General features: G+C 55.8%; 1 protein-coding gene across 1 annotated transcript; it reads right to left on the minus strand.

Annotated features, from left to right (window-relative positions):
* Positions 1–205: 205 nt before the first annotated feature.
* On the minus strand, positions 206–13,993 carry LOC143039047 (uncharacterized; the record flags this gene model as incomplete). The annotated part of the gene is made up of 5 exons (XM_076208898.1): positions 206–1,981; positions 4,256–4,408; positions 8,415–8,668; positions 11,096–11,339; positions 13,467–13,993. Coding segments are annotated over 5 exons (1,323 nt in total), but the record flags the coding sequence as incomplete, so codon positions are not given.
* Between the last annotated feature and the right edge of the window lie 10,359 nt (positions 13,994–24,352).

Raw genomic sequence — 24,352 nt, forward strand, 5'->3', positions numbered from 1 at the left:
TCCATAAGGAGCTACGAGGAAAAATGTGTGGTGGATGGGAGAGGAAGGGTGCAGGTCTTGGCTGGCTATCACCCTTACAAGGGGCAAGAGGCCCTTGGTATTTAGCTACATGGATTTATACCTACCATTCATCATCAATCAACAATTCACTGGTTCATGACCACACACTTAGAATCAAACACTTGGGATAAAATAAAACTAAATCTTTATTAAGTGTGCAATTTATTTAAAGGTTCTCATGAAAAAATAAAAGATGTCTATTGCACACTGTCCATTATATATGGACTTCTTATTTTTGTCAGCAATGTTGTTCGCTGCTGTCAGCCATGCATGGCCTTTGTAGGTCCAATGTCAAATGATTATGCCAATTTGTGCCATGCATACTCATTAAAGCTGGCAAGGTGGGGGTGGGGGGCAAGGCTGAAGCTGGAGTACCAGCCGCAGCAGCAGCCGCAGCAGCTTGGCCATGGGCAACCCAACCTTCCTATTTCCTTGGTGAACTTCAAATATCAAATCCATCCCCCAGCAAGACTATCTGTCACCAAGCAATAAGGACACATTTGCATCTTGGCACTGCAAATACACTCCTCATACCAGGATGAGGAATGTGGATATACTAAGCAAGACCATGGCCAAGATGCAAAACCTAATCTTGAATGCTCATTGTTACATACAAACCATCTCCCTTGCTAAAGATATCTTAAGCCTCTCCCATATATCAAATTGAGTACACTACTACATCTCCCATTTCATTTCTTCAATACAATCTCAAATCTATTAATTTCTATGATACATGGTCACGGGAGAGGCACCACATGTAAAAAATAATTGTTAATTCAATAAATGGAAGTGAAAAATTGTGACACCTAAATGCATAATATGCTGCCCATGCCAGGTCACCTTTCCCATCACCTAGATGAGATCGTGTAGCATGTGTATACAAGTGTGTATATATGAATGAATACACTTAACATGCAACCATACAGCAATGATTATGAAAGTTATACATGCTTCAATATACATGCAGCATATTCATTTATACCAGATGATGTGCATATTGACACCCTCATGTGTATACATGTGCATTTACATGTACATATACCTATATATGTTTATACATGTACAAACATGTTTACACATATGTACAACTTTACACTGTACATGTACATCAATAGATAAATATGCCATAACGAGTCATTTGGTGAAAATGCACATGCATGTTGAAACATGTAAACTGTGAACATGAATAACCTCTCGTATGCGAGCTGGCACACACACATGCACACGCGCACACACACATATACACATGCAATGCACGCAATAAATAAATCCCGTTTACAATGTCCTTTCTTCAATATACTGTTCCATTGCACTCCCTTTTCCTTTTCTTCCAATCCGCTTTTCCAAAATAACCATCTTCATCCTTTCCATTATTCAATCCATTTCCATCTTGATACTTGTCCTGCATTCTACCACTAGTTCCTTTTTGGGCTACATGTACCTGTTCCCCAGGTACTTTAACGGCAGGCACGTCTCTAAAACTGCCAAATTTGCACCATTTATCATCTTACACAAATTCATGTACATTCAAAAACAAAATTTCTCTTCTCATGAACTTGGCCCACCACAAATATGGGTCAGCACTTACAAAATTGTTTGCCAGTCCGAATATTCACATTTGAGCAACACCATTTCTAACAAAAGTACTTTATTCCATCACCACTGGGTTTTGCCCATATATTTAATACATTTTCATCCTCTTTTATCAATTGTATTCAAAACCCATTTACAACTAATAAAATCTAGAGGTTTATTTGCTGTTTTTAGCAAGTAACATTACTTGCTTGGTGTGGAGGCAGTTCTGACAGCAGCTGCATAAGAGGAACCAGATCCATTGCTTCCCCCTCCACGCTGAGGCATTCCATTTGAAAAACCACCACGGCCACCTCGGCCGCCTCCGCCACCACGGTAGCCAGCATTCCTAAAGAATTATAAAATTACAGGATTATAATCTCATATGGTGTAAAACAACCCAACATAAGGGGATAAGAAGGAAGAAAAAAGAAGAGGAAGGGAGGAAGGAAGAGGAATGAGATGAAAGTGGAGGAAATGAAGGTGGTGGTAAAGGTGGAGGTAGGAGGAGGTAGGAGGAGGTAGGAGGAGGTAGGAGCAAGGAGGATGAGGAGCAAGGAGGATGAGGAGCAAGGAGGATGAGGCGGAGGAGCAAGGAGGAGGAGGAGGAGGAGCAAGGAGGAGGAGGAGGAGGAGCAAGGAGGAGGAGGAGGTAGGAGCAAGGAGGATGAGGATGAGGAGCAAGGAGGATGAGGCGGAGGAGCAAGGAGGAGCAAGGAGGATGAGGAGGATCGAGGAGGAGCAAGGAGGATGAGGAGGATCGAGGAAGAGCGAGGAGGATCGAGGAGGAGCAAGGAGGAGGAGGAGGGTAGGAGGAGGAGGAGGAACAAGGAGGAGGGGAGGAGGAGGAGGATCGAGGAGGAGCAAGGAGGATGAGGAGGATCGAGGAGGAGCGAGGAGGATCGAGGAGGAGGAGCAAGGAGGAGCGAGGAGGATCGAGGAGGAGGATCGAGGAGGAGGAGCAAGGAGGATCGAGGAGGAGGAGCAAGGAGGATCGAGGAGGATCGAGGAGGATCGAGGAGGGAGGAGGAGGGACGAGGAGGGAGGAGGAGGAGGAACGAGGAGGAACGAGGAGGAGGAACGACGAGGAGGAACAAGGAGGAGGAAGGAGGAGGAACAAGGAGGAGGAAGGAGGAGGAATGGGGAGGAGTGAGGAGGAGGAGGAGGAACAAGGAGGAGGATGAACAAGGAGGAACAAGGAGGATGAACAAGGAGGAACAAGGAGGATGAACAAGGAGGAACAAGGAGGATGAACAAGGAGGATGAAAGAGGAGGAGGATGTAGGAGGAGGAGGAAGAGGAACGAGGAGGAGGAGGAAGAGGAACGAGGAGGAGGAGGAAGAGGAACGAGGAGGAGGAGGAGGAAGGGGGAGGAGGATGAACGAGGAGGAGGAGGATGAACGAGGAGGAGGAGGAGGACCGAGGAGGAGGAGGAACGAGGAGGAGGAACGAGGAAGAGGAACGAGGAGGAGGAGGAAGAGGAACGAGGAGGAGGAGGAAGAGGAACGAGGAGGAGGAGGAAGAGGAACGAGGAGGAGGAGGAAGAGGAACGAGGAGGAGGAGGAAGAGGAACGAGGAGGAGGAAGAGGAACGAGGAGGAGGAGGAAGAGGAACGAGGAGGAGGAGGAAGATGAACGAGGAGGAGGAGGAAGAGGAACGAGGAGGAGGGTGAAGGAGGAGGAGGGGGAGGAACGAGGAGGAGGAGGAAGACGAACGAGGAGGAGGAGGAAGAGGAACGAGGAGGAGGAGGATGATGTACGAGGAGGAGGAGGAAGAGGTACGAGGAGGAGGAAGAGGAACGAGGAGGAGGAAGAGGAACGAGGAGGAGGAGGAGGAGGAACGAGGAAGAGGAGGAGGAGGAGGAACGAGGAAGAGGAGGAGGAGGAGGAACGAGGAAGAGGAGGAGGAGGAGGAGGAACGAGGAAGAGGAGGAGGAGGAACGAGGAGGAGGAGGAGGAGGAACGAGGAGGAGGATGAACGAGGAGGAGGATGAACGAGGAGGAGGATGAACGAGGAGGAGGAAGAGGAACGAGGAGGAGGAGGAACGAGGAGGAGGAGGAGGAAGAGGAACGAGGAGGAGGAGGAAGAGGAACGAGGAGGAGGAGGAAGAGGAACGAGGAGGAGGAAGAGGAACGAGGAGGAGGAAGAGGAACGAGGAGGAGGAAGAGGAACGAGGAGGAGGAGGAGGAGGAAGAGGAACGAGGAGGAGGAGGAACGAGGAGGAGGAGGAACGAGGAGGAGGAGGAACGAGGAGGAGGAACGAGGAGGAGGAGGAACGAGGAGGAGGAGGAACGAGGAGGAGGAGGAGGAACGAGGAGGAGGAGGAGGAGGAAGAGGAACGAGGAGGAGGAAGAGGAACGAGGAAGAGGAACGAGGAGGAGGAAGAGGAACGAGGAAGAGGAACGAGGAGGAGGAGGAGGAGGAGGAGGAGGAAGAGGAACGAGGAGGAGGAAGAGGAAAAAAAAAAAAAAAAAAGAATGGTAAACTACCCTTGTTTTTATGCTACAATTCAAACAAGGCAAATTTCCATATACATGCATGCGTGATGTTCATGTAATATTCCATTCCACGTTTCCCCTTCCCAAAATATCTTCAATCATTAGAAGAGTAAAATGAACTCTTACCTGTAGTATCCACCTTGATTAAAATTTCTATAGTAACCTCCTCTGTAGTAACCACCTCGTCCTCGTGGATAATAGCCTCTTCTTGCTGAACTTACTCCAAACGTCTCTACATTCATTTTACGTTCCTGCCTCCAATCTGGTCGTTGGGTATTACTGCAATAAAACGTTATAATAGACTTACTCTACTGCCTCCACCAGATATCTAGTTTTTCCAGTCAAAATCAAATTACATAATTAGCAGACATACATGCAACACGAACTCCAATCTAAACAACTGGAGAATATGGATATAGACCAGGTTGGAATGATGCATGAACTTGGAGCAAGGAGGCATGATAAACTGGAGAGTAAGATAAGACCCTATGATCATTGATCCTTCCTGTACACTACAATTGCAAAACAAAACCCAAACAAATTGCCTCTTTTCATCTTGTAAGGTTCTCCATTCAGTCACCTTTTACAATTTGCAGGAGAACAAGAGGGCAAAAATTCTCCCCATCACAGCAACATTATATCTGTATCCTACAAGTGGTACATACATATACCAAAAGGCCATTTCCCCTCTATAAAAGGAGTGGCTAAGTCAAACCATACACTCATCTTACCTTGTGGATAAAGAGTCATCCTTGTCCCCTGCCCCCTCGCTTGGGTCAGAGGTAATGGCAGCAAGACTGCACCTTCACAGTACAACTCAACAGCTTCCTTCTCACTCACTCACCCACACATGCACACAACTCCATATGCTTCTATCTATCCTCAGACTTGGCTACAAATGCAGAATCATTCAGACAAGAACTAGCTCATTTTCCACTACCCTCCAATTTCACTAGCTCCAAACCTCTAACACAGTTTCAACCAGCACAAACTCTACTAATCAATGTTTTTGCTGCCCTCAGACTTCCTCCTAATTCGTCCATTCGATACCAATCCGTTGCCTGTCAACCTGGTCAAATCATTCTCCAAATCTATAAAAACACCAGACAATAACCTTTGCCAAAACTTGCACCTTTTCCCAAACTCTCACTGCTATTCCCCATTCCCATCAATTCCTAAATTAACCTCCCATCTGCCTTACCAACTAGCAATACCTCTAAAATACATTCACATTTGTACCCCTTCTCCCTTGCATAATGAAACTACAGTGGAACCTTTGATAACTAACTTAACCTGTTTCATGACCCTGTTCTTAAACCAAAACATACATACATACATATACCATGGCTTTTTCCCCCTTACAAGGGAGGTAGCCAAAAAGGATATGGCATAAAATTATTTCCACCCATTCCATCCCTGAATACACTTCACACCCCTCCACCCTCCCTCTTATCTTAGCACCTCCTGGATGACGGGTCATCCCTGCACCTTGTCCACTGCCCTGGGTCAGAAGCAGTGTCGCAAGACACAGCACATCCACAGCAAGGCCGCTTCATTAAATCGGCGACCCCCCGTTGCATAAAAGGAGAAGACGGGGAGAAATCCCTTCGGGCTGCGTAAAATTTTGCTCACACATACTACTTCACCCCCCATTCCACCTCATGCAATCACATAATCCATATACAACCATTTTCCATTTGTCCTCTCCCGTCCTTCCTCAACAGACATTCCCCTCTTCCCCAAAGCCCAAACATATGACAACCATAATAATTATAGCTAACACACCAAAGCACTACCAAGCCCATGGGAATGTGTGCACAGGCATGTTCATGCCCCAAATTATCATTTGTTAACATACAAGTAGGGTGGGTAGTGCCTGTATAGTTCCACTTTACATGGGAAAAGGGGACAAGTGTGAGTGTAGTAGTTCCAGAGGGATCAGTTTTGCGAGTAGTTGGGAAGGTCTATGGGAGGGTTTTGATTGAGAGGATTAGGTGAGAAACAGAGGGAGTAATTGGTGAGGAACAGTGTGGATTTAGGACAGGTAGAGGTTGTGCAGATCAGATTTCTGTGGCAAGGCAGATATGTGAGAAAGCTTTAGGAAAAGGTAAGGATGTTTTTTGGGCCTTTATGGATTTGGAAAAGACTTGCAACCAGGTAGACATGAAGGCAGAGTATTACAGATATATGGTATGGGGGAAAAACTGTTAAGAGTAGTCAAGAGTTTTTACAAGAGTAGAAGAGCCTGTGTTATAATTAGAAATGGAGAAATCAAGTGGTACGTGGTAAAAGTGTGGAATTTCTCAAAGGTTGTGTTATGTCACCTTGACTGTTCAATCTATACATGGAAGGGGTGATGAAAGTGGTAAATGCAAGGGTAAATGTAATGGGCCCAGGGATTGGAGATGGTTAAAGAAAATGGAATAAAACAGGAGATAAGTCAGTTGTTTGCCAACGACACTACTTGTAACAGGATCAGGAGAGGTTTCAAGGACATTTGTGACAGTTTAGGAAGGTGTGCGAAAGAAGTTTAAGATAAATGTGGGTAAAAGTAAGGTGATAAGATGTACAAGGAGAGAGGATGACAGCAAATTGGAAGAGAGTATTATGGGAGAGAGACTGGAAGGAGTGGATACCTTTAGATACTTGGGTGCAAATGTGGCAAGAAAGGGAGTGGAGGTGGAAATAGAATGTAGACAAAGAAAGTAAATGCCCCCCTCCACTCCCTCTCCCTGTGCGTGTCTGTGTGTGTGTGTTAAAGTGTAACAAGACATTTGGGAATGGATGCTAAGGAGATTGTATGAAGGAGCAATTGTGTCAATAGCATTGTATGGGGCAGACATGGAACATGTGTAAGAAGTATGCTGTGTGTTACTAGACTGGATAAAGTGAGGAGGAGAGCAGGGGTAGAAAGGGAGTTGGGAGAGGGTTGGATTAGAGGAGAAAAAAAAAAAAGTGGAAGGCAGAGGTGGAGGAAGTGAACACATGGGGGCAACCATGGAAGAGATGGATGGATGGAGTAAAAGGGACATTGGGAAAGAGGGGAATGTCTGTTGAGGAAGGATGGGAGAGGATGGAAGATAGGGGTGAATGGAGAAGGGTCGTGTATGGACGAGAGGGTTGCTGTGGATGTGCTCTGTCTTGCTATATTGCTTTTGACCTAGGCAGTGGGTGAGATGCAGGGATGATCAGTCATCCAGGAGGGGTAAAGAAAAGAGGGAGAGAGAGAGGGAGGGAGGGAGAGAGAGAGGGAGGGAGAGAGGGAGAGGGAGAGGGAGGGAGGGAGGGAGGGAGAGGGAGAGGGAGGGAGGGAGGGAGAGGGAGGGAGAGGGAGAGGGAGAGGGAGGGAGAGAGGGAGGGAGAGAGGGAGGGAGGGAGAGAGGGGAGGGAGGAGTGGTGAATGGGAACTGAATACGTAGGGATAAAATGGGTGGGAGTAGATTTATGTCTGACTTCCTCCCTTGTAAGGGAGTTCAAGCCATTGGTATATATGTAATATACAAAATTGTACACAAAATTTATTTCTCAACTGATTAGTTCATTGAATGGGGCATTCAGTACCCGAGCTACAATTATACAACTGTACATACATATACCAAGGCTTTTTCCCCCTTACAAGGGAGGTAGCCAAAAAGGAAAAGGCATTAAATCATTCCCACCCATTCCATCCTTGAATACACTCCACACCCTCCCTCTCATCTTAGCACCTCCAGGATGACGGGTCATCCCTGCACCTTGTCCACTGCCACTGTACTTCTGGTAATGAATGCATTCCTCCAGTACATTTCTTTCTCTAAAGCACACAATCCTGCTGGCCATTCAACTACTCTGTCACACTGACAACCATTTAACCCAAGTGCTTCAACAACTTTCATTTGTCAATATCTGTACTCAATTTTTTTTTCTATAGCTATATTTTCCTCCAATCACAATTATCCTAACAAATTCCACTCCCACAAACTAACAGGAGAAATTCAGCAAAAACAAGAATTTAAAAGACTGCATTTCTCTATGAATGGAGGGTCTCCAAATTACATGCTTTATGACTGATCCTTTACATACACACCACAAAATTATCAGGTCTTTTACTTTAATACAATATCTTCAAGCAACTTATGGGCAAAACATGTGGCCACAAATCTCCTACAAGAAAACTGGGTCAACACATTGTACATACATGTCATACATATTCCAGTACATATCCATATCTTATATATTCATACATCTTGTATGTACACATCAAATCTCACTTAGCTATATCATGCTTCATGGAAATCATACATACCCTTTGCTTCTCTCCAATGCTTCACAAGAAATGCTATCAAAGAACGACTTCGTCTTGTCATAGAAGGTTGAACTATTTTCTTCGTCAACATCACCAGCAGTTTCCAGCCCTGAATCATTTGCCTTCTCCCCATTTTCTGTAATTTTTGTTTTGGCCAGCTCAATCCTTAATTCCTTAAATTGTTCATTCGCCTGCTCGAAATCAAAGTCTTCTTTGAACATCTGTTGATCCTGAAACTGGCGCTGTCTGCTACCCTACAAGCCAGAAAAAGTAAAATTGTATTAAGAAACAAAGGAAAATCTTGTATCTAACTCCCACTTCCAGATATATACACACATATACCAAGGGCTTTTTCCCCCTTACAAGGGAGGTAGCCAAAAAACAGTCAAAAAACCATTCCCACCCATTCCATCCCTAATACACCCTCCCTCTTATCTTGGCTCTTCCTGGATGACTGGTCATCCCTGCATCTTGTCCACTGCCCTGGGTCTGAAGCTGTGTCGCAAGACACAGAACATCCACAGAAAGGTCACTTCATTAAATCGGCGATCCCCCTCTTCATCCCCTCATGCAGAAAAGGAGAAGATGGGGAGAAATCCCTTCGGCCTGCGTCAAATTTTTCTCACAAACTACCTCGCCCCCCCATCCTCCACCCATTCCACCTCATGCATCACAGCATCCATATACAACCATTCTCCATTCACCCGTCTTCTGTCCTCTCCCGTCCTTCCTCAATAGACATTCCCCTCTTCCCCAAAGCCCCTTTCACCCCATCCATCTATCTCATCCTAGGTCGCCCCCTCATGTTCACTTCCTCCACATCTGACTTCCATACCTCTTTTACTAATTTTTCTTCACTCACTCTTTCCACGTCTCCAAACCATCCCAATACTCTTTCATCCACCCTATTTCCCAACTCCTTTACCACCCTTGTTCTCCTCACCTCATTTCTCACTATCCAGCCTAGTAACCCCTATCATACTTCTCAGACACCATCTCAAACACATTCAAACCCCTTCTCTCTTCCTCTCTTATGTTCCATGTTTCTGCCCCATACTAGGCTAGGGTGAGAAATGAGGAGGTGAGGAGGTGAGAACAGGGGTGGAAAGGGAGTTGGGAGATAGGGTTAATGAAAGAGTATTAGGATGGTTTGGACACATGGAAAGAATGAGTGAAGAAAGACTAGTAAAAGAGGTATGGAAGGCAGATGTGGAGGGAGTGAACATGAGGGGACGTCCTAGGATGAGGTGGATGGATGGGGTGAAGGGGGCTTTGGGGAAGAGGGGAATGTCTGTTGAGGAAGGATGGGAGAGGACAGAAGACAGGGGTGAATGGAGAATGGTTGTATATGGATGATGATGTGATGCATGAGGTGGAATGGGCGGGGGGATGGGGGGTGAGGTAGTATGCGTCTTCTCCTTTTATGCATGGGGGGATGGAGAGGGGGGGGGTCGCCGATTTAATGAAGCGGCCTTGCTGTGGATGTGCTGTGTCTTGCGACACTGCTTCTGACCCAGGGCAGTGGACAAGGTGCAGGGATGACCCGTCATCCAGGAGGTGCTAAGATAAGAGGGAGGGTGGAGGGGTGTGGACTGTATTCAGGGATGGAATGGGTGGGAATGATTTTATGCCTTTTCCTTTTTGGCTGCCTCCCTTGTAAGGGGGAAAAAGCCTTGGTATATGTATGTAGAATGACTACCTCCCTCCCCACATTCCTTAACTCAAAATCATCCCTCCCTTTCAACTTTGTTTTACTTGGCACATACATATCCATCTTTCTACTCACATACTTAATCTTTTCCCTTTTGCTTGTCTCTGCCATGATCATGCACTTTTAATGACCCAAATTTATGGATTGTACATAAATGTATTACCAAAGGCTTTCCCCCCTTACAAAAGGAGGTGGCCAAAAAACAAAGGCATAGAAACCGGAGCCTCCCATCCATTCTATCCCCTACCCTCTTATCTTGTCTCCTCCTGGCATGGGTTCTACGTCGAGTTATTCCAGACCATCTTATGCTTTTACTTCTTCCAGGATGAACATACAATGAGCAGGATACCCAGTCCCATCACTGTCTCACTTTGCCATCTTTTATGGCATGCATGGGAATCACCGAGGCATAATTATCTCCGCTCTCTACCACATGGGACATTTGGGGGGGGGGGGGGGAGTAACGATATATTCCAAGTAGTGGTAAAGGATAGCTTCAAGGGAACAGCATAGTCACAGTACAAAAATTATTATAATTCCTCTTGTAGAGATTTTACTATTTACCTACATACCAAGATCTTTTTCCCCCTCTTGTAAGGGAGGTAGCTAAGTCGGGGGCACATACCTATGCCCACCCATTCCACTCCCCCCTCCACCACCCTTTCCACCCATCCCACCTCGCTCCTCATGGATGACAGGTCATCCCTGCATCTGCTAACTGCCTTGGTTCTAAGTCAAGAGATTTTACTAGTACAGACAAATGGTACGGGCTCTAGTACCAAAGGGTATGCCCAAAAAAAAGTAACTAAAGCATTGGCTGCATGCTACTATGCAATTAATACTGCATGGGTATGGCCAATAAAGTAAAACAAATCTCAAATGTGAACTGAACTTTCCATAAATCATGTTCAAGATAAATATTAAATTATATTTATGCATTTTCAAAGTAGATTATACTGAAATCACCTACCTGATTGAAGTTTCCTCTGCCCCTGGATGGTCCACCAGCCCTTCTGGTACCCCTGCCAGAACCTCGCCCTGATGCACCTCTTCCACCAGCACTGAAGAACTGGTTGCCTCCTTGGAAACCACCTCGTCTCCCACTGTCACGATAATTCTGGAAGTTCTGGTTAGAGTGGTGGTGTTGTTGCTGCTGCTGTTGCTGTTGTTGTTGCTGCTGCTGCTGTTGTTGCTGCTGCTGTTGCTGTTTAACACTGTCCAAGAAACATTCAACATTGCACTTTTGTCTTTTTCACTACCAAAACTACTGTACATCAATTATTGTTCTAAGTAAAAGAGTACATGGAAGATAGGCTGTATGTTTGTGAGATGAGAGATGGATGTGTTGACATTGAGTGAAACCAAGTTGAAAGGGGGAGCACATAGTCGAGAGTGTGAAGAGATGATGAGGGATAGAAGGGGTGGCTATAGTAGGAAGTGAAGGGATATGTAAACATGTGGTGGAGTGGAAGGAGGTTTCTTCAAGGTTAATGTGGATGAAGGTGAAACCGAGAAGGAAGATGTGGGTTTTTATAAGTGCATATGGACCTGGTAGTGAGAAAAGTGTAGAAGAAAGGGAGGCTTTTTGAATAGATTTAAACAAGTGCATCGAGGGATTAGGGAGGAACGTCAATGAAGTAGTATTGGGAGACCTTGATGCTAAGGTAGATGAATCCATAAATGGAGTGGTTGCAAAGTGTGGATACCCAGGAGAAAATTATTGTGGAGATGTGTCTAGAAAGAGCTGATGACAAATACAGTGTTTAGGATGAAAGTCAAGCATAAGTATACATGGGAGAGGGTGGTGGATGGAAGGGTGGTAATTGGGGCTTTAATGGACTACATAGTACATATTCTGAGGGGGAGTGGGGGAATATCAGATAATTTTCTGGAAGATAAGCTGAGAGTGGAGGATAGATGGAGAAAGAATTATATGGGAAGTATAAAGAAAAGAAGTAAAGCATAAGATAAAGAAAGCAAAGTGGAGAGCAGATGTGAAATGGGACAAGATAATGACAATTTTAAAAGTAATAGATATTTTGGAAGAAGATTACGAGAGGAAGAGGAGGCAAATCAAGAAGAAGAAAAGGTAAAAGGTGTAGATGGAGAGATGATAATGGAAGAGACAGCAGTAATAGGAAGATGGGCAGTATTTTAGGGAGTTGCTAAATGCGAAGCATAGAGAGTTACAGTGGAAAGTGTTAAGAAAATGACTGATAAAGAAAATGGAGGAACAAGGAAAGACGTAGTGAAAGTTATTAAAATGACGAGAGCAGGCAAGGCACCTGGTTTGGGTGGGTGTCATGCAGAGTGGAGAGAAAAAAAAGGGGGGTGGGGACAGTAGTTTCATTCATATATTGTCTTTTAACCACTTCCATACGGTGACGCCTACGTAGGCAGCATGAGGAGCAAGTGGGTACTCGATGATGTAGACGTCGCCATCTTGATTATATTTATTGTAGTCGTACCTTTGTAACCTTCATTCTCTCTAAACTGGCTTCATCAAATTTTCTATGGTTATCAAAATACATGGGTGAAAGAGAACGAACGATTGAGCACTGACTTTATTTTTTATAATGCGATTATTATGACGCAACATCGCACGTGGGGCAGCTAATGCTGCCAGACGTGCGATGTGGCCCGGAGTGAAGAGGTTAATACAGAAAATATTCTAACAAGAAAAAGTTTGTACAGTAAACTCGTGCTTATCCGAACCCGTTTTAACCGAATAATCGCATTAACCGAACATTTTCTCAATACGGTAGCCATCGCTTTAACCGAACGCATTTGGATCTCAACCGAACATTCAAACACCCCGCCGCCTCTTCCGCCACCCGCAAGCTTCACCAAGTGCTCTCACGGTGGCAGCACACTCCATGTTTACACCTGATCGGCTGTTTGGCGGTACATACATTCGTGAGTCCTCTCGGTGACGATACAGTATCACAAGTTCTCAAACATTTTCTCTTTATACTCTATAGAATATGTTTATGAACTATTATATGCATTTCCATGTGTATGTTAAGTTTACAGGTACGAATATTGCAGCTGACATTACTGCACAAAACTCTACAGGAATGAAACATACAAAGTCGGATTAACCAAACATTTCGGTTAATCGGACATTTCTAATCCCCCTTGGAGTTCGGATAAGTGGAAGTTTACTGTAATACATAAACGAGCTCATGGATGTTCACCAAGACTCGCAAAATTTCTACAATAACTTTCAAGAAGTGTAGCTTATGAGACTCATTTACCACAACCTAGTTCATAGTTACGTGGAAACATTCCACGAAGTACACAACACAAGGCAAGGCTTGTTCAAACTAGTGTGAACTTACTTATCTTGACCCTGTTTAGATGTCTTCTTTTTTTCCTCCCTGACAGGCGGCGAGACTTGAACTCCAGCATCAGACACTGGGGATTTCCTCAATGCGGGTGTGGATGAACGGGACCCGGTAAGTATATCTGTGAGGACACCAGTTTTTAAAATACTGATTAGTACACTATGTCCAACAATTGTGATGTATCTGAAATAAAGTTCATAGTCCTCTGATAAACTAAATTCCAAGGAAGAAAACGAGTAGAAAGATAAGTAGAAAGATGAGAGAATGAGGTGAGGAGGGAGGGGAGAAAGAGGAAAATGTGGAGAGTGAGGGAAAGAACAGAGGAGAGAAGAGGTGAGAGAAGAAAGATAGGTGGGAGGGAGGAAGGGAAAGGTAGAGAAAGAGGAAAGAGGATAGACAAGGGAGACTAGAGAGGATAGACAAGAGAGGGGAGGAGAGAGATGAGATACGAGATGAGAGAAACAAGAAGAGATGCAAGATGAGAGTGGAGAATGAGGAGAGAGGGGAGTGGAGAATGAGAAGGAGATAGAGAGGGAAGGGGGAGAAGGAGATAGAGAGGGAAGGGGGAGAAGGAGATAGAGAGGGAAGGGGGAGAAGGAGATAGAGAGGGAAGGGGGAGAAGGAGATAGAGAGGGAAGGGGGAGAAGGAGATAGAGAGGGAAGGGGGAGAAGGAGATAGAGAGGGAAGGGGGAGAAGGAGAGAGAGAGAGAGGGAAGGTGCAGAAGGAGAGAGAGAGGGAAGGTGCAGAAGGAGAGAGAGAGGGAAGGTGCAGAAGGAGAGAGAGAGGGAAGGTGCAGAAGGAGAGAGAGAGAGAGGGAAGGTGCAGAAGGAGAGAGAGAGAGAGGGAAGGTGCAGAAGGAGAGAGAGAGAGAGGGAAGGTGCAGAAGGAGAGAGAGAGAGAGGGAAGGTGCAGAAGGAGAGAGAGAGAGGGAAGGTGCAGAAGGAGAGAGAGAGAGAGGGAAGGTGCAGAAGGAGAGAGAGAGAGAGAGAGGGAAGGTGCAGAAGGAGAGAGAGAGAGAGAGGGAAGGTGCAGAAGGAGAGAGAGAGAGAGAGGGAAGTTGCAGAAGGAGAGAGAGAGAGAGAGGGAAGTTGCAGAAGGAGAGAGAGAGAGAGAGGGAAGTTGCAGAAGGAGAGAGAGAGAGAGAGGGAAGTTGCAGAAGGAGAGAGAGAGAGAGAGGGAAGTTGCAGAAGGAGAGAGAGAGAGAGGGAAGGTGCAGAAGGAGAGAGAGAGGGAAGGTGCAGAAGGAGAGAGAGAGAGAGGGAAGGTGCAGAAGGAGAGAGAGAGAGAGGGAAGGTGCAGAAGGAGAGAGAGAGAGAGAGGGAAGTTGCAGAAGGAGAGAGAGAGAGAGAGGGAAGTTGCAGAAGGAGAGAGAGAGGGAAGTTGCAGAAGGAGAGAGAGAGGGAAGGTGCAGAAGGAGAGAGGGAAGTTGCAGAAGGAGAGAGAGAGAGGGAAGTTGCAGAAGGAGAGAGAGAGGGAAGTTGCAGAAGGAGAGAGAGAGGGAAGTTGCAGAAGGAGAGAGAGAGAGGGAAGTTGCAGAAGGAGAGAGAGAGAGGGAAGTTGCAGAAGGAGAGAGAGAGAGGGAAGTTGCAGAAGGAGAGAGAGAGAGGGAAGTTGCAGAAGGAGAGAGAGAGAGGGAAGTTGCAGAAGGAGAGAGAGAGAGGGAAGTTGCAGAAGGAGAGAGAGAGAGGGAAGTTGCAGAAGGAGAGAGAGAGAGGGAAGTTGCAGAAGGAGAGAGAGAGAGGGAAGTTGCAGAAGGAGAGAGAGAGAGGGAAGTTGCAGAAGGAGAGAGAGAGAGGGAAGTTGCAGAAGGAGAGAGAGAGAGGGAAGTTGCAGAAGGAGAGAGAGAGAGGGAAGTTGCAGAAGGAGAGAGAGAGAGGGAAGTTGCAGAAGGAGAGAGAGAGAGGGAAGTTGCAGAAGGAGAGAGAGAGAGGGAAGTTGCAGAAGGAGAGAGAGAGAGGGAAGTTGCAGAAGGAGAGAGAGAGAGGGAAGTTGCAGAAGGAGAGAGAGAGAGAGGGAAGTTGCAGAAGGAGAGAGAGAGGGAAGTTGCAGAAGGAGAGAGAGGGAAGTTGCAGAAGGAGAGAGAGAGAGAGGGAAGTTGCAGAAGGAGAGAGAGAGAGAGGGAAGTTGCAGAAGGAGAGAGAGAGAGAGGGAAGTTGCAGAAGGAGAGAGAGAGAGAGGGAAGTTGCAGAAGGAGAGAGAGAGAGAGGGAAGTTGCAGAAGGAGAGAGAGAGAGAGGGAAGTTGCAGAAGGAGAGAGAGAGGGAAGTTGCAGAAGGAGAGAGAGAGGGAAGTTGCAGAAGGAGAGAGAGAGAGGGAAGTTGCAGAAGGAGAGAGAGAGAGAGGGAAGTTGCAGAAGGAGAGAGAGAGAGAGGGAAGTTGCAGAAGGAGAGAGAGAGAGAGGGAAGTTGCAGAAGGAGAGAGAGAGAGAGGGAAGTTGCAGAAGGAGAGAGAGAGAGAGGGAAGTTGCAGAAGGAGAGAGAGAGAGAGGGAAGTTGCAGAAGGAGAGAGAGAGAGAGGGAAGTTGCAGAAGGAGAGAGAGAGAGAGGGAAGTTGCAGAAGGAGAGAGAGAGAGAGGGAAGTTGCAGAAGGAGAGAGAGAGAGAGAGGGAAGTTGCAGAAGGAGAGAGAGAGAGAGGGAAGTTGCAGAAGGAGAGAGAGAGAGAGAGGGAAGTTGCAGAAGGAGAGAGAGAGAGAGGGAAGTTGCAGAAGGAGAGAGAGAGAGAGAGGGAAGTTGCAGAAGGAGAGAGAGAGAGAGAGGGAAGTTGCAGAAGGAGAGAGAGAGAGAGAGGGAAGTAGCAGAAGGAGAGAGAGAGAGAGAGAGGGGCAGAAGGAGAGAGAGAGAGAGAGGGGAAGAAGGAGAGAGAGAGAGAGAGGGAAGTTGCAGAAGGAGAGAGAGAGAGAGAGGGAAGTTGCAGAAGGAGAGAGAGAGAGAGAGGGAAGGGGGAGAGAGAAAGAGAGAGGGGAGAGGAAGGAGAAGGAGAGAGAGAGGGAAGGTGCAGAAGGAGAGAGAGAGGGAAGGTGCAGAAGGAGAGAGAGAGGGAAGGTGCAGAAGGAGAGAGAGAGGGTAGGGGGAGAAGGAGAGAGAGAGGGAAGGGGGAGAAGGAGGTAGAGAGAGGGAAGGGGGAGAGAGGAGAAGAGAGGAGGGGGGGGGAGAGAAGGAGGTAGAGAGAGGGAAGGGGGAGAAGGAGGTAGAGAGAGGGAAGGGGGAGGAGGTAGAGAGAGGGAAGGGGGAGAAGGAGGTAGAGAGAGGGAAGGGGGAGAAGGAGGTAGAGAGAGGGAAGGGGGAGAAGGAGGTAGAGAGAGGGAAGGGGGAGAAGGAGGTAGAGAGAGGGAAGGGGGAGAAGGAGGTAGAGAGAGGGAAGGGGGAGGAGAGGGAAGGGGGAGAAGGAGGTAGAGAGAGGGACGGGGGAGAAGGAGGGGGAGGAGGTAGAGAGAGGGAAGGGGGAGAAGGAGGTAGAGAGAGGGAAGGGGGAGAAGGAGGGAAGGGGGTAGGGAGAGGGGGAGGGGGGGGAGGAGAGGGGTAGGGAAGGGGGTGGAGAAGAGGGGAGATGGGGGTCGGGAGAAGGAGGTAAGGGGGAGGGGGAGAATGAGGAGGAGAGAGGGAAGGGGAGAATGAGGTAGAGGAGGGAAGGGGAGAATGAGGTAGAGAGGGAGAGGGAGAAGGGGGAGAGGGGAAGAGGGGGAGGAGGGGGAAGACGGGGGAGAAGGAGGTAGAGAGAGGGAAGGGGGAGAAGGAGGTAGAGAGAGGGAAGGGGGAGAAGGAGGTAGAGAGAGGGAAGGGGGAGAAGGAGGTAGAGAGAGGGAAGGGGGAGAAGGAGGAGAGAGGAAGGGGGAGAGGGAGAAGAGTGGAGAGGGAGGGAAAGGGGGGGGAGGGGAGTGAGGGGGGGGGAGAGGAGGTAGAGGGGAATGGTAGAGAAGGAGGAGGGGGGGGAGTGAAGGGAGAGAGAGTGAGGGGGGGGAGAAGGAGGTAGAGAGAGGGAGGGAAGGGGGGGGGGGGGGGGGGGGGGGAAGGGGGTAGAGAGAGGAAGGGGGAGAGGGAGGTAGAGAGAGGGAAAGGCGGAGTGAAGGTTAGGGAGGGAAGGGGGGAGAGTTAGGTGTTGGAGGAGAGAGGGAAGGGGAGAAGGAGGGAGAGTGATGGTGGAGATGGTGGTTTGTGTGAAGGGGGTGGAGGAGGGTAGTGTGAAGGGGGAGGAGGTAGATGGAGGTAGAGAGAAGGGGGAGGAGGAGGTAGAGAGATAGGGGGTGGAGGTAGAGGAGGGAAGGGGGTGAGGAGGTTAGAGTGGGAAAGGGGGTGAAGGAGGTTGAAGAGAGACGGGAGAGGGGGAGAAGAGGGAGAATGAGAAGGGGGGGGGGAAGATGGAGGTAGAGGTAGAGGAAGGGGGTGATGATGGTAGTGTGAGGGAAAGGGGGTGGAGGTAGAGAGCGGGGAAGGGGAGGAAGGAGGTGAGAGGGGGAGAAGGAGGGAGAGAGGAGAATTGGAGGGTGAGAGAGAGATAGGAGTTGAGAGAGAGAAGGATGGTAGAGAGAGAGAAGGTGGTAGTGAGGAGGGGAAGGGGGAGGGGAAGAGGCTATAGGAGAGGGAGAGGGGGAGGTGTAGGAAGTGGGAGAAAGGGGGAGGAGGTAGAGAGAGGGAAGGGGGAGGGGTAGTGAGAGGGAATAGGGGGTGAGAGGTAAGGTGTGAGGGAGAGGGGGTAGAAGGTAGTGAGGAGGGGAAGGGGGGTGAAGGCGTGGTAGAGAGAGGGAAGGGGGAGGATGGAGGGAGAGAGAGGAGATGGGGGTGAAGGAGGGTAGAGAGAGGGATGGGGGGAGGGGAAGGAGGTAGAGAGAGGGAGGGGGGGAAGGGGGGGGGGGGGGGAAGGGGGAGGGGGGGGGGAGGGGGGGGGGGAGAGGGGGGGGGGGGGGGGGGGGAGGGGAAGGGGGAGGGGGGGGGAGAGGGAGGGGGGGGGAGGAGGGGGAAGGGGGGGAGGGGAGAGGGAAAGGGGGGGGAGGGGGAGAGGGGAGGGGGAGAGGGAGAGGGGGGAGGGGGAGGGGGAGGGGAGGAGGGGGGGAGGGGGGAGAGGGGGGGGAGAGGGAGAGGAGAGGGAGGGGGAGGGGAGAGGAGGGAAGGGGGGGGGGGAGAGAGGGGAGGGGGAGGGAGAGGGGGGGGGGAGGGAGAGGGGGGGGGAGGGGGGGGGGGGGGGGGGGGAGGGGGGATGGGGAGGGGGGGGGGGGGGGGAGGGGGGAGGGGAGGGGGAGGGGGGGGAGAGGGGGGGGGAGAGGGAGGAGGGGGACAGAGGGAAGGGGGGAAGGGAGGGAAGGGGGGGAGAGGAGGGGAGGGGGGAGGGAGGGGAAGAGGGGAAGGGGGGGGGGGGAGGGGGGAGGGGGGGAGGAGGAGGGGAGGGGGGGGGGGAGAGAGGGAGGGGAGAGAGAGGGGGAGGGGGCGGGGGCGGAGGGAGGGGGAAGGGAGAGGGGGGAGGGGAGGGGGAGGGGGGGAGGGAGGGGGGGGAGAGGGGGAGAGGGGGGGGGGGGGGGAAGGGGGGGGGGGGGGGGGGGGGGGGGGGGAGGGGGGGGGGGGAGAGGGGGAGGGGGGGGGAGAGGGGGGAGGGGAGGGGGGAGGGAGAGGAGGGGAAGGGGAGAGGAGGGGAGGGGGGGGGGAGAGGAGAGGAGGGAGGGGAGAGGGGGGGAGGGGTGGGGGGGAGGGAGAGGGGAGGGGGGGGGGGGGAGAGGGGGGAGAGGGAAGGGGAGGGGGGGGGGGAGGGGAGAGGGAGAGCGGGGCGGGGAGGGGGGGAGGGGAGGGGGGGGGGCGAGAGAGAGGGGGGGGGGGGAGAGAGAGGGAGGGGAGGGGGGGGGGGGGGGAGGGGGGGGTGGGAGGGGAGAGGGGGGGGGGGGGGAGAGGGAGGGAGGGGGGGGGGGGGGAGAGAGGGGGCGAGAGGGGGAGGGAGAGAGGGGGGGGGGAGGGGGGGGGGGGGGGGGGGGGGAGGGGGGGGGGGGAGGGGGGGAGAAAGGGGGGGGGGGGGAGAGAGGGGGAGGGGGGGGAGGGGGGGGGGGAGGGGAGAGAGGGGAGGGAGGAGGGGGGGGAGGTGGGGGGGGGAGGGGGGGGGGGGGGGGGGGGGAGAGGGAGGAGAGGGGGGAGGGGAGGAGGGGGGGGAGCGGGAGGGGATGGAGGGGGGGAGGGGGGGGGGAGGGGGGGGGGGGGGGCGGGGAGGTGGAGCGAGGGGGGGGGGGGGGGGGGAGGGGGGGGGGGGGGGAGGGGGAGGGGGGTGGGAGGGGAGGGGAGGGGAGGGGGGGGGGGAGACGGGGGGGGAGGGGGGGGAGGGGGGGGGGGGGGGGGGGGGAGGGGGGGGGGGGGAGGGGGGGGGGGGGGGGGGAGGGGGGGAGAGTGTGGGGGGGGGAGTGGGGGAGGGGAGGGGGGGGGGGGGGAGGGAGGGGGGGGGGGGGGGGGGGGGGGGGGGGGGAGGGGGGGGGGGGGGGGGGGGGGGGAGAGGGAGGGCGTGGGAGAGGGGGGGAGGGGGGGGGGGGGGGGGGGGGGGGGGGGGGGGGGGGGGGAGGGGGGGGAGGGGGGGGGGGGGGGGAGGGGAGGGGGGGGGGGGGGGGGGGGGAGGGTGGGGGGGGGGGAGGGGGGGGGGGGGGGGGGGGGAGGGGGGGGGGGGAGGGAAGGGGGGGGGGGGGAGGGGGGGGAAGGGGAAGCGAGAGGGGGGGGGATGGGGGAGGGGGGAGGTGGGGGGGGGGGGGCAGGGGGGGGGGGGTGTGAGTGTGGGGGGGGGGGGGAAGGGGGGGGGGGGGGGGGGGGGGGGGGGGGGGGGGGGGGGGGGAGGGGGGGAGGGGGGGAGGGGGGGGGGGCGGGAGGGAGGGAGGGGGGGGAGGGGGGGGGAGGGGGGGCGGGGGGAGCGGGGGGGGGGGGGGGAGGGGGGGGGGGTGGGGGGGGGGGGGGGGGGGGGGGGGGGGGAGGGGGGGAGGAGAAGGGGTGCGAGGGAAGGGGGAGGGGGAGGGGGAGGAGTGAGGGGGGTGGGGAGGGGAGAGAGGGGAGGGGAGGGGGAGGGAGGGGAGGGGGAGAGGGAGGGGGGGGGGCGAGAAGGGGGGAGGGGGGGAGGGACGAGGGGAGGGGGGAGGGGGGGGGGGGAGGGGAGGGGGGGGGGGAGGAAGGGGAGGGAAGGGGGGGGGAGGGGAGGGGGGGGGGGGGGGGGGGGGAGGGCCGGAGGGTGGGGAGGGGAGGGGGAATGGGAGAGGGGGGGGGAGGGGGGAGGGGGGGGAGAGGGGAAAGGGGGGAGGAGGGAAGGTGGGGAGGGAAGGGGGAGGAAGGGAGGGAAGGGGGAGGGGGAGAGAGGGAGAAGGGGGCGGGGGGGGGAGGGGGGGGGGGGGGGGGGGGGGGGGGGGATGGGGGGGGAGGGGGAGGGGAGGAGGAGGGGAGGGGGAGGGGGGGGGGAGGAGGGGGGGGGGGTGGGCCGGGAGGGGGGGAGGGGGGGGGGGGGGGGGGGGGGGGGGGGGGGGGGGGGGGGGGGGGGGGGGGGGGGGGGGGGGGGGGGGTGGGGGGGTTGCGGGAGGGGGGGGGGGGGGGGGGGGGGGGGGGAGGAGGGGGAGGGGGGGAGGGGGGGGGGGGCGGGGGGGGGGGGGGGAGGGGGCGGGGAGGGGGGGGGGGGGGGGGGAGCGGTGACGGGGGGGGGCGGAGGGGGGGGAGGGGAGGGTGGCGGGGGAGGGGAGGTGGGGGGGGAGAGGGGGGGGGGGAGAGGGGGAGGGGGGGGTGGGGAGGGGGGGGGGGGGGGGAGAGGGGGGGGGAGGGGGGGGGGGGGGGGGGGGGGGGGGGGGGGGGGGGGGGGAGGGGGGGGGGTGGGGGGGGGGGAGGGGGGGGGGGGGAGGGGGAGGGGGGGGGGGGGGGGGGGGGGGGGGGGGGGGTGTAGGGGGGGGGGGGGGGGGGGGGAGGGGGGGGGGGGGGGGGGGGGGGGGGGGGGGGGGGGGTGGGAGCGGGGGGACGAGGGGGGGGGGGGGGGGGGGGGCGAGGGGGGGGAGGGGGGGGGGAGGAGAGGGAGGGAAGGGGGGAGGGGGGGAGGGGGGGGAGGGGAGGGGGGGGGGGGGAGGGGGGCGGGGGGGGGGGGGGGAGGAGAGCGGGGGAGGGGGGAGAGGGGGGGAGGGCGGGGGAGGGGGGGGGAGGGGGGGGGGAGGGGGGAGAGGGGGGGGGGAAGGGGGGAGGGCGGGGGGGGGGGGGAGAGGGAGAGAGGATGGGGGGAGAGGGGGGAGGGGAGGGGGAGGGGAGAGGGGGGAAGGGGGGGAGGAGGAGAGAGGGGGGGGAGAGGGAGAGAGAGTGGGAGGGGGGGGGGGCGAGAGGGAGGAGGGAGAGGGAGAGAGAGAGGGGAGGGGGGGAGGGAGAGGGGGGGGGGAGAGGGAGAGAGAGAGGGGAGGGGGGGGGGGAGGGAGGGAGGGGGAGAGGGGGGGGGGGAGGGGGAGGGTGGGGGAGGGGGGGAAGGGGACGAGGGGGGGGAGAGGAGGGGGAGGGGGGAGGGGAGGGGGAGGGGGAGGGCGAGGCGGAGAGGGGGAAGGGGGAGGGAGAGGAGGGGGGGAGGGTGAGGGAGGGGGGGAGGGGAGAGGGAGGGGAGAGGGAGGGGGGAGGGAGAGGGGGAAGGGGGAGGAGGGAGAGGGGGGAGGGGGAGGGGAGGGAGGGGAAGGGGGAGAGGGGGGAGGAGGGAGGGGAGAGGGGGAGGGGGAAGGGGGAGAGGAGAGGGGGTGAGGGGGAGAGGAGGTGGGAGAGAGGGAAGGGGGGGGGAGGAGAGGGGGAGAAGAGGGAGGGGGAGAAAGAGGAGGGGAGAAGAGGAAGAGGGAGAGATAAGGGGGAGAGGGAAGGGGGGGGGGAGGGGAGGGAGGGAGAGGGGAGGAGGGGGGGGAGGAGAGGGGGGGACGAAGAGGGAGGGGGGGCGAGGGCGAGAAAAGAGGGAAGAGGGAGTGGGGGGAAGAGGAGAGGGAGGGAAAGGGGAGAAGGGGGGGGGGGAGGGGGGGGAGGAGGGGAAGGGGGGAGGGGGGCGGGGAGAAAGGGGGAGGGGAGGGAGTGAGGGAGGGAGAGGGGGAGGGGGGGGGGGGGGGAGGAGGGAGAGTGGAGGGGAAAAGAGGAAGTGGAGAGGGGGGGGAGGGGAGAGGGGGGAGGAGAGGAGGAGAGGGGGGGAGGGGGGGAGGGGGAGGGGGGGGGAGGGGGAGGAGGGAGGGGAGGGGGAGGGGGGGGGGGGGGAGAGGGAGAGGAGAGGGGGGGGGAGAGGGGGGGGAGGAGGAGAGGGAGGAGGGGGAGAGGGGAGAAGGAGGGAGAGGGAGGGAGGAGAGGAAGGGGGGAGGAGGAGAGGAAGGGGGGAGGAGGAGGGCGGGGAGGAGGAGGAGGGAGGGAGGGGAGGGGGAGGGGAGGGGAAGAGGGGGAGGAGGGAGGCGAAGAGGGGGAGGGGGAGACGAGGGGGAAAGGGGGGAGGGGAGGGGGAGATGGGAGGAGGGGGGGGAGGGGGAGGGGAGAGGGGAAGAGGGGGAGGAGGATGGGGGAGAGGGGGAGAGGAGAGGGAGTGGGAGGGAGGGCGAGGGAGGAGGGGGAGGGGAGGAGGAAAGCGGGGAGGAGGGAGGGATGGCGGGAGAGGATTAGGGGAGAGGGAAGAGCGGGGAGGGTGAGAGGGAAAAGAGGGGGAGGGAGGGTAGGGAGGGAGGGGGAGGAGGAGGGGACGAGGGGGAGGAGGAGAGGAAAGAGGGGGGGGGAAGGGAAGAGGGGGGAGGGGAGAGGGGAGGAAGGAGGGGAGCGGGGGAGGGGACAGGGAGAAGGGGGGAGGGGGGGGGAGGAGGAGAGGGAAAGAGGGGGAGGAGGAGAGGGACAGAGGGGGAGGAGGGAGGGAGAGGGGGAGGAGGGGGAAGGAGGGGACGGCGAGAGGGAAGGGGGGAGGTGAGAGGAAGGGGGGAGGCGAGGGCGAGAAGGGGAGGGGAGGAGAAGAGGGAGAGGGGAGGAGGGAGGGAGAGGGGGAGGAGGACGAGGGAGGGGAGGAGGAGGGGAGAGAGGGGCAGGGGGAGAGGGGAGAGAGGGGAGGGGAGCGAAAGGAGGGGAGGGGGTGAGGGAAGAGGGGGGGAGGGGAGGGGAAGGGGGGGGGAGGGGAGGGGAAGGGGGGGGGGGAGGGAGAGGGAGGTGGGGAGAGGGAAGGGGGGGGAGGAGGGGAAAGAGGGGAGGGGGGGGAGGGGGGGGGGGAGGGGGGGGGGGCGGAGGAGAGGAGGGGAGGGGAGAGGGGAGGGGGGGAGGGGAGGGGAGGGGGAGGGGAGGGGAGAGGGGAGGAGGGGGGAGGGGGAGGAGGAGAGGGAAAGAGGGGGAGGAGGAGAGGGAAGGAAAGGGGGAGGGGACGGGTGAGGAGAGGGGAGGAGGAGAGGGGGAGGAGGAAGGGGGGAGAGGGGGAGGAGAAGAGGGGAGGGGGGGAGGAGAGGGGGGGTGGGGAGAGGGAAGGGGGAGGGGGAGAGGGAGGGGGGAGGGGAGAGGAGAGAGGGGGGGGGGGGAGGAGGGAAAGAGGGGGAGGGGGGGGGAGGGGGAGGAGGAGGGAAAGAGGGGGAGGAGGGAGGGGGGGGAGGAGGAGAGGGGGGGGGAGGGGAGGGGGAGGGGGAGGGAGAGGGGAGAGGGGGAGGGGGAGAGGGAGGTGAGGGGGGGGGAGAGGGGGGGGGGAGGAGGAGAGGGAGAGGGAGGGGGAGAGGGAGAGGGGGAGGAGGGGGAGGGGGAGGAGGAGGGGGGGGGGAGGGGGGGGAAGGGGGGAGGGGAGAGGGAGAGGGGGAGGGGAAGAGAGGGGGAGAGGGGGAGGGGGGGAGAGGGGGGGGGGGGGAGGGGGGGGAGGGCTGAGAGGGAGGGGGGAGGGCGAGAGGGAAAAGAGGGGGAGGGGAGGGGAAGAGGGGGAGGGAGGAGAGGAGAGGAAAGA

Source organism: Oratosquilla oratoria, chromosome 25, assembly GCF_046742065.1.
Source record: "Oratosquilla oratoria isolate Oo_2021 chromosome 25, ASM4674206v1, whole genome shotgun sequence".
In the NCBI taxonomy this organism is placed as follows: domain Eukaryota; kingdom Metazoa; phylum Arthropoda; class Malacostraca; order Stomatopoda; family Squillidae; genus Oratosquilla; species Oratosquilla oratoria.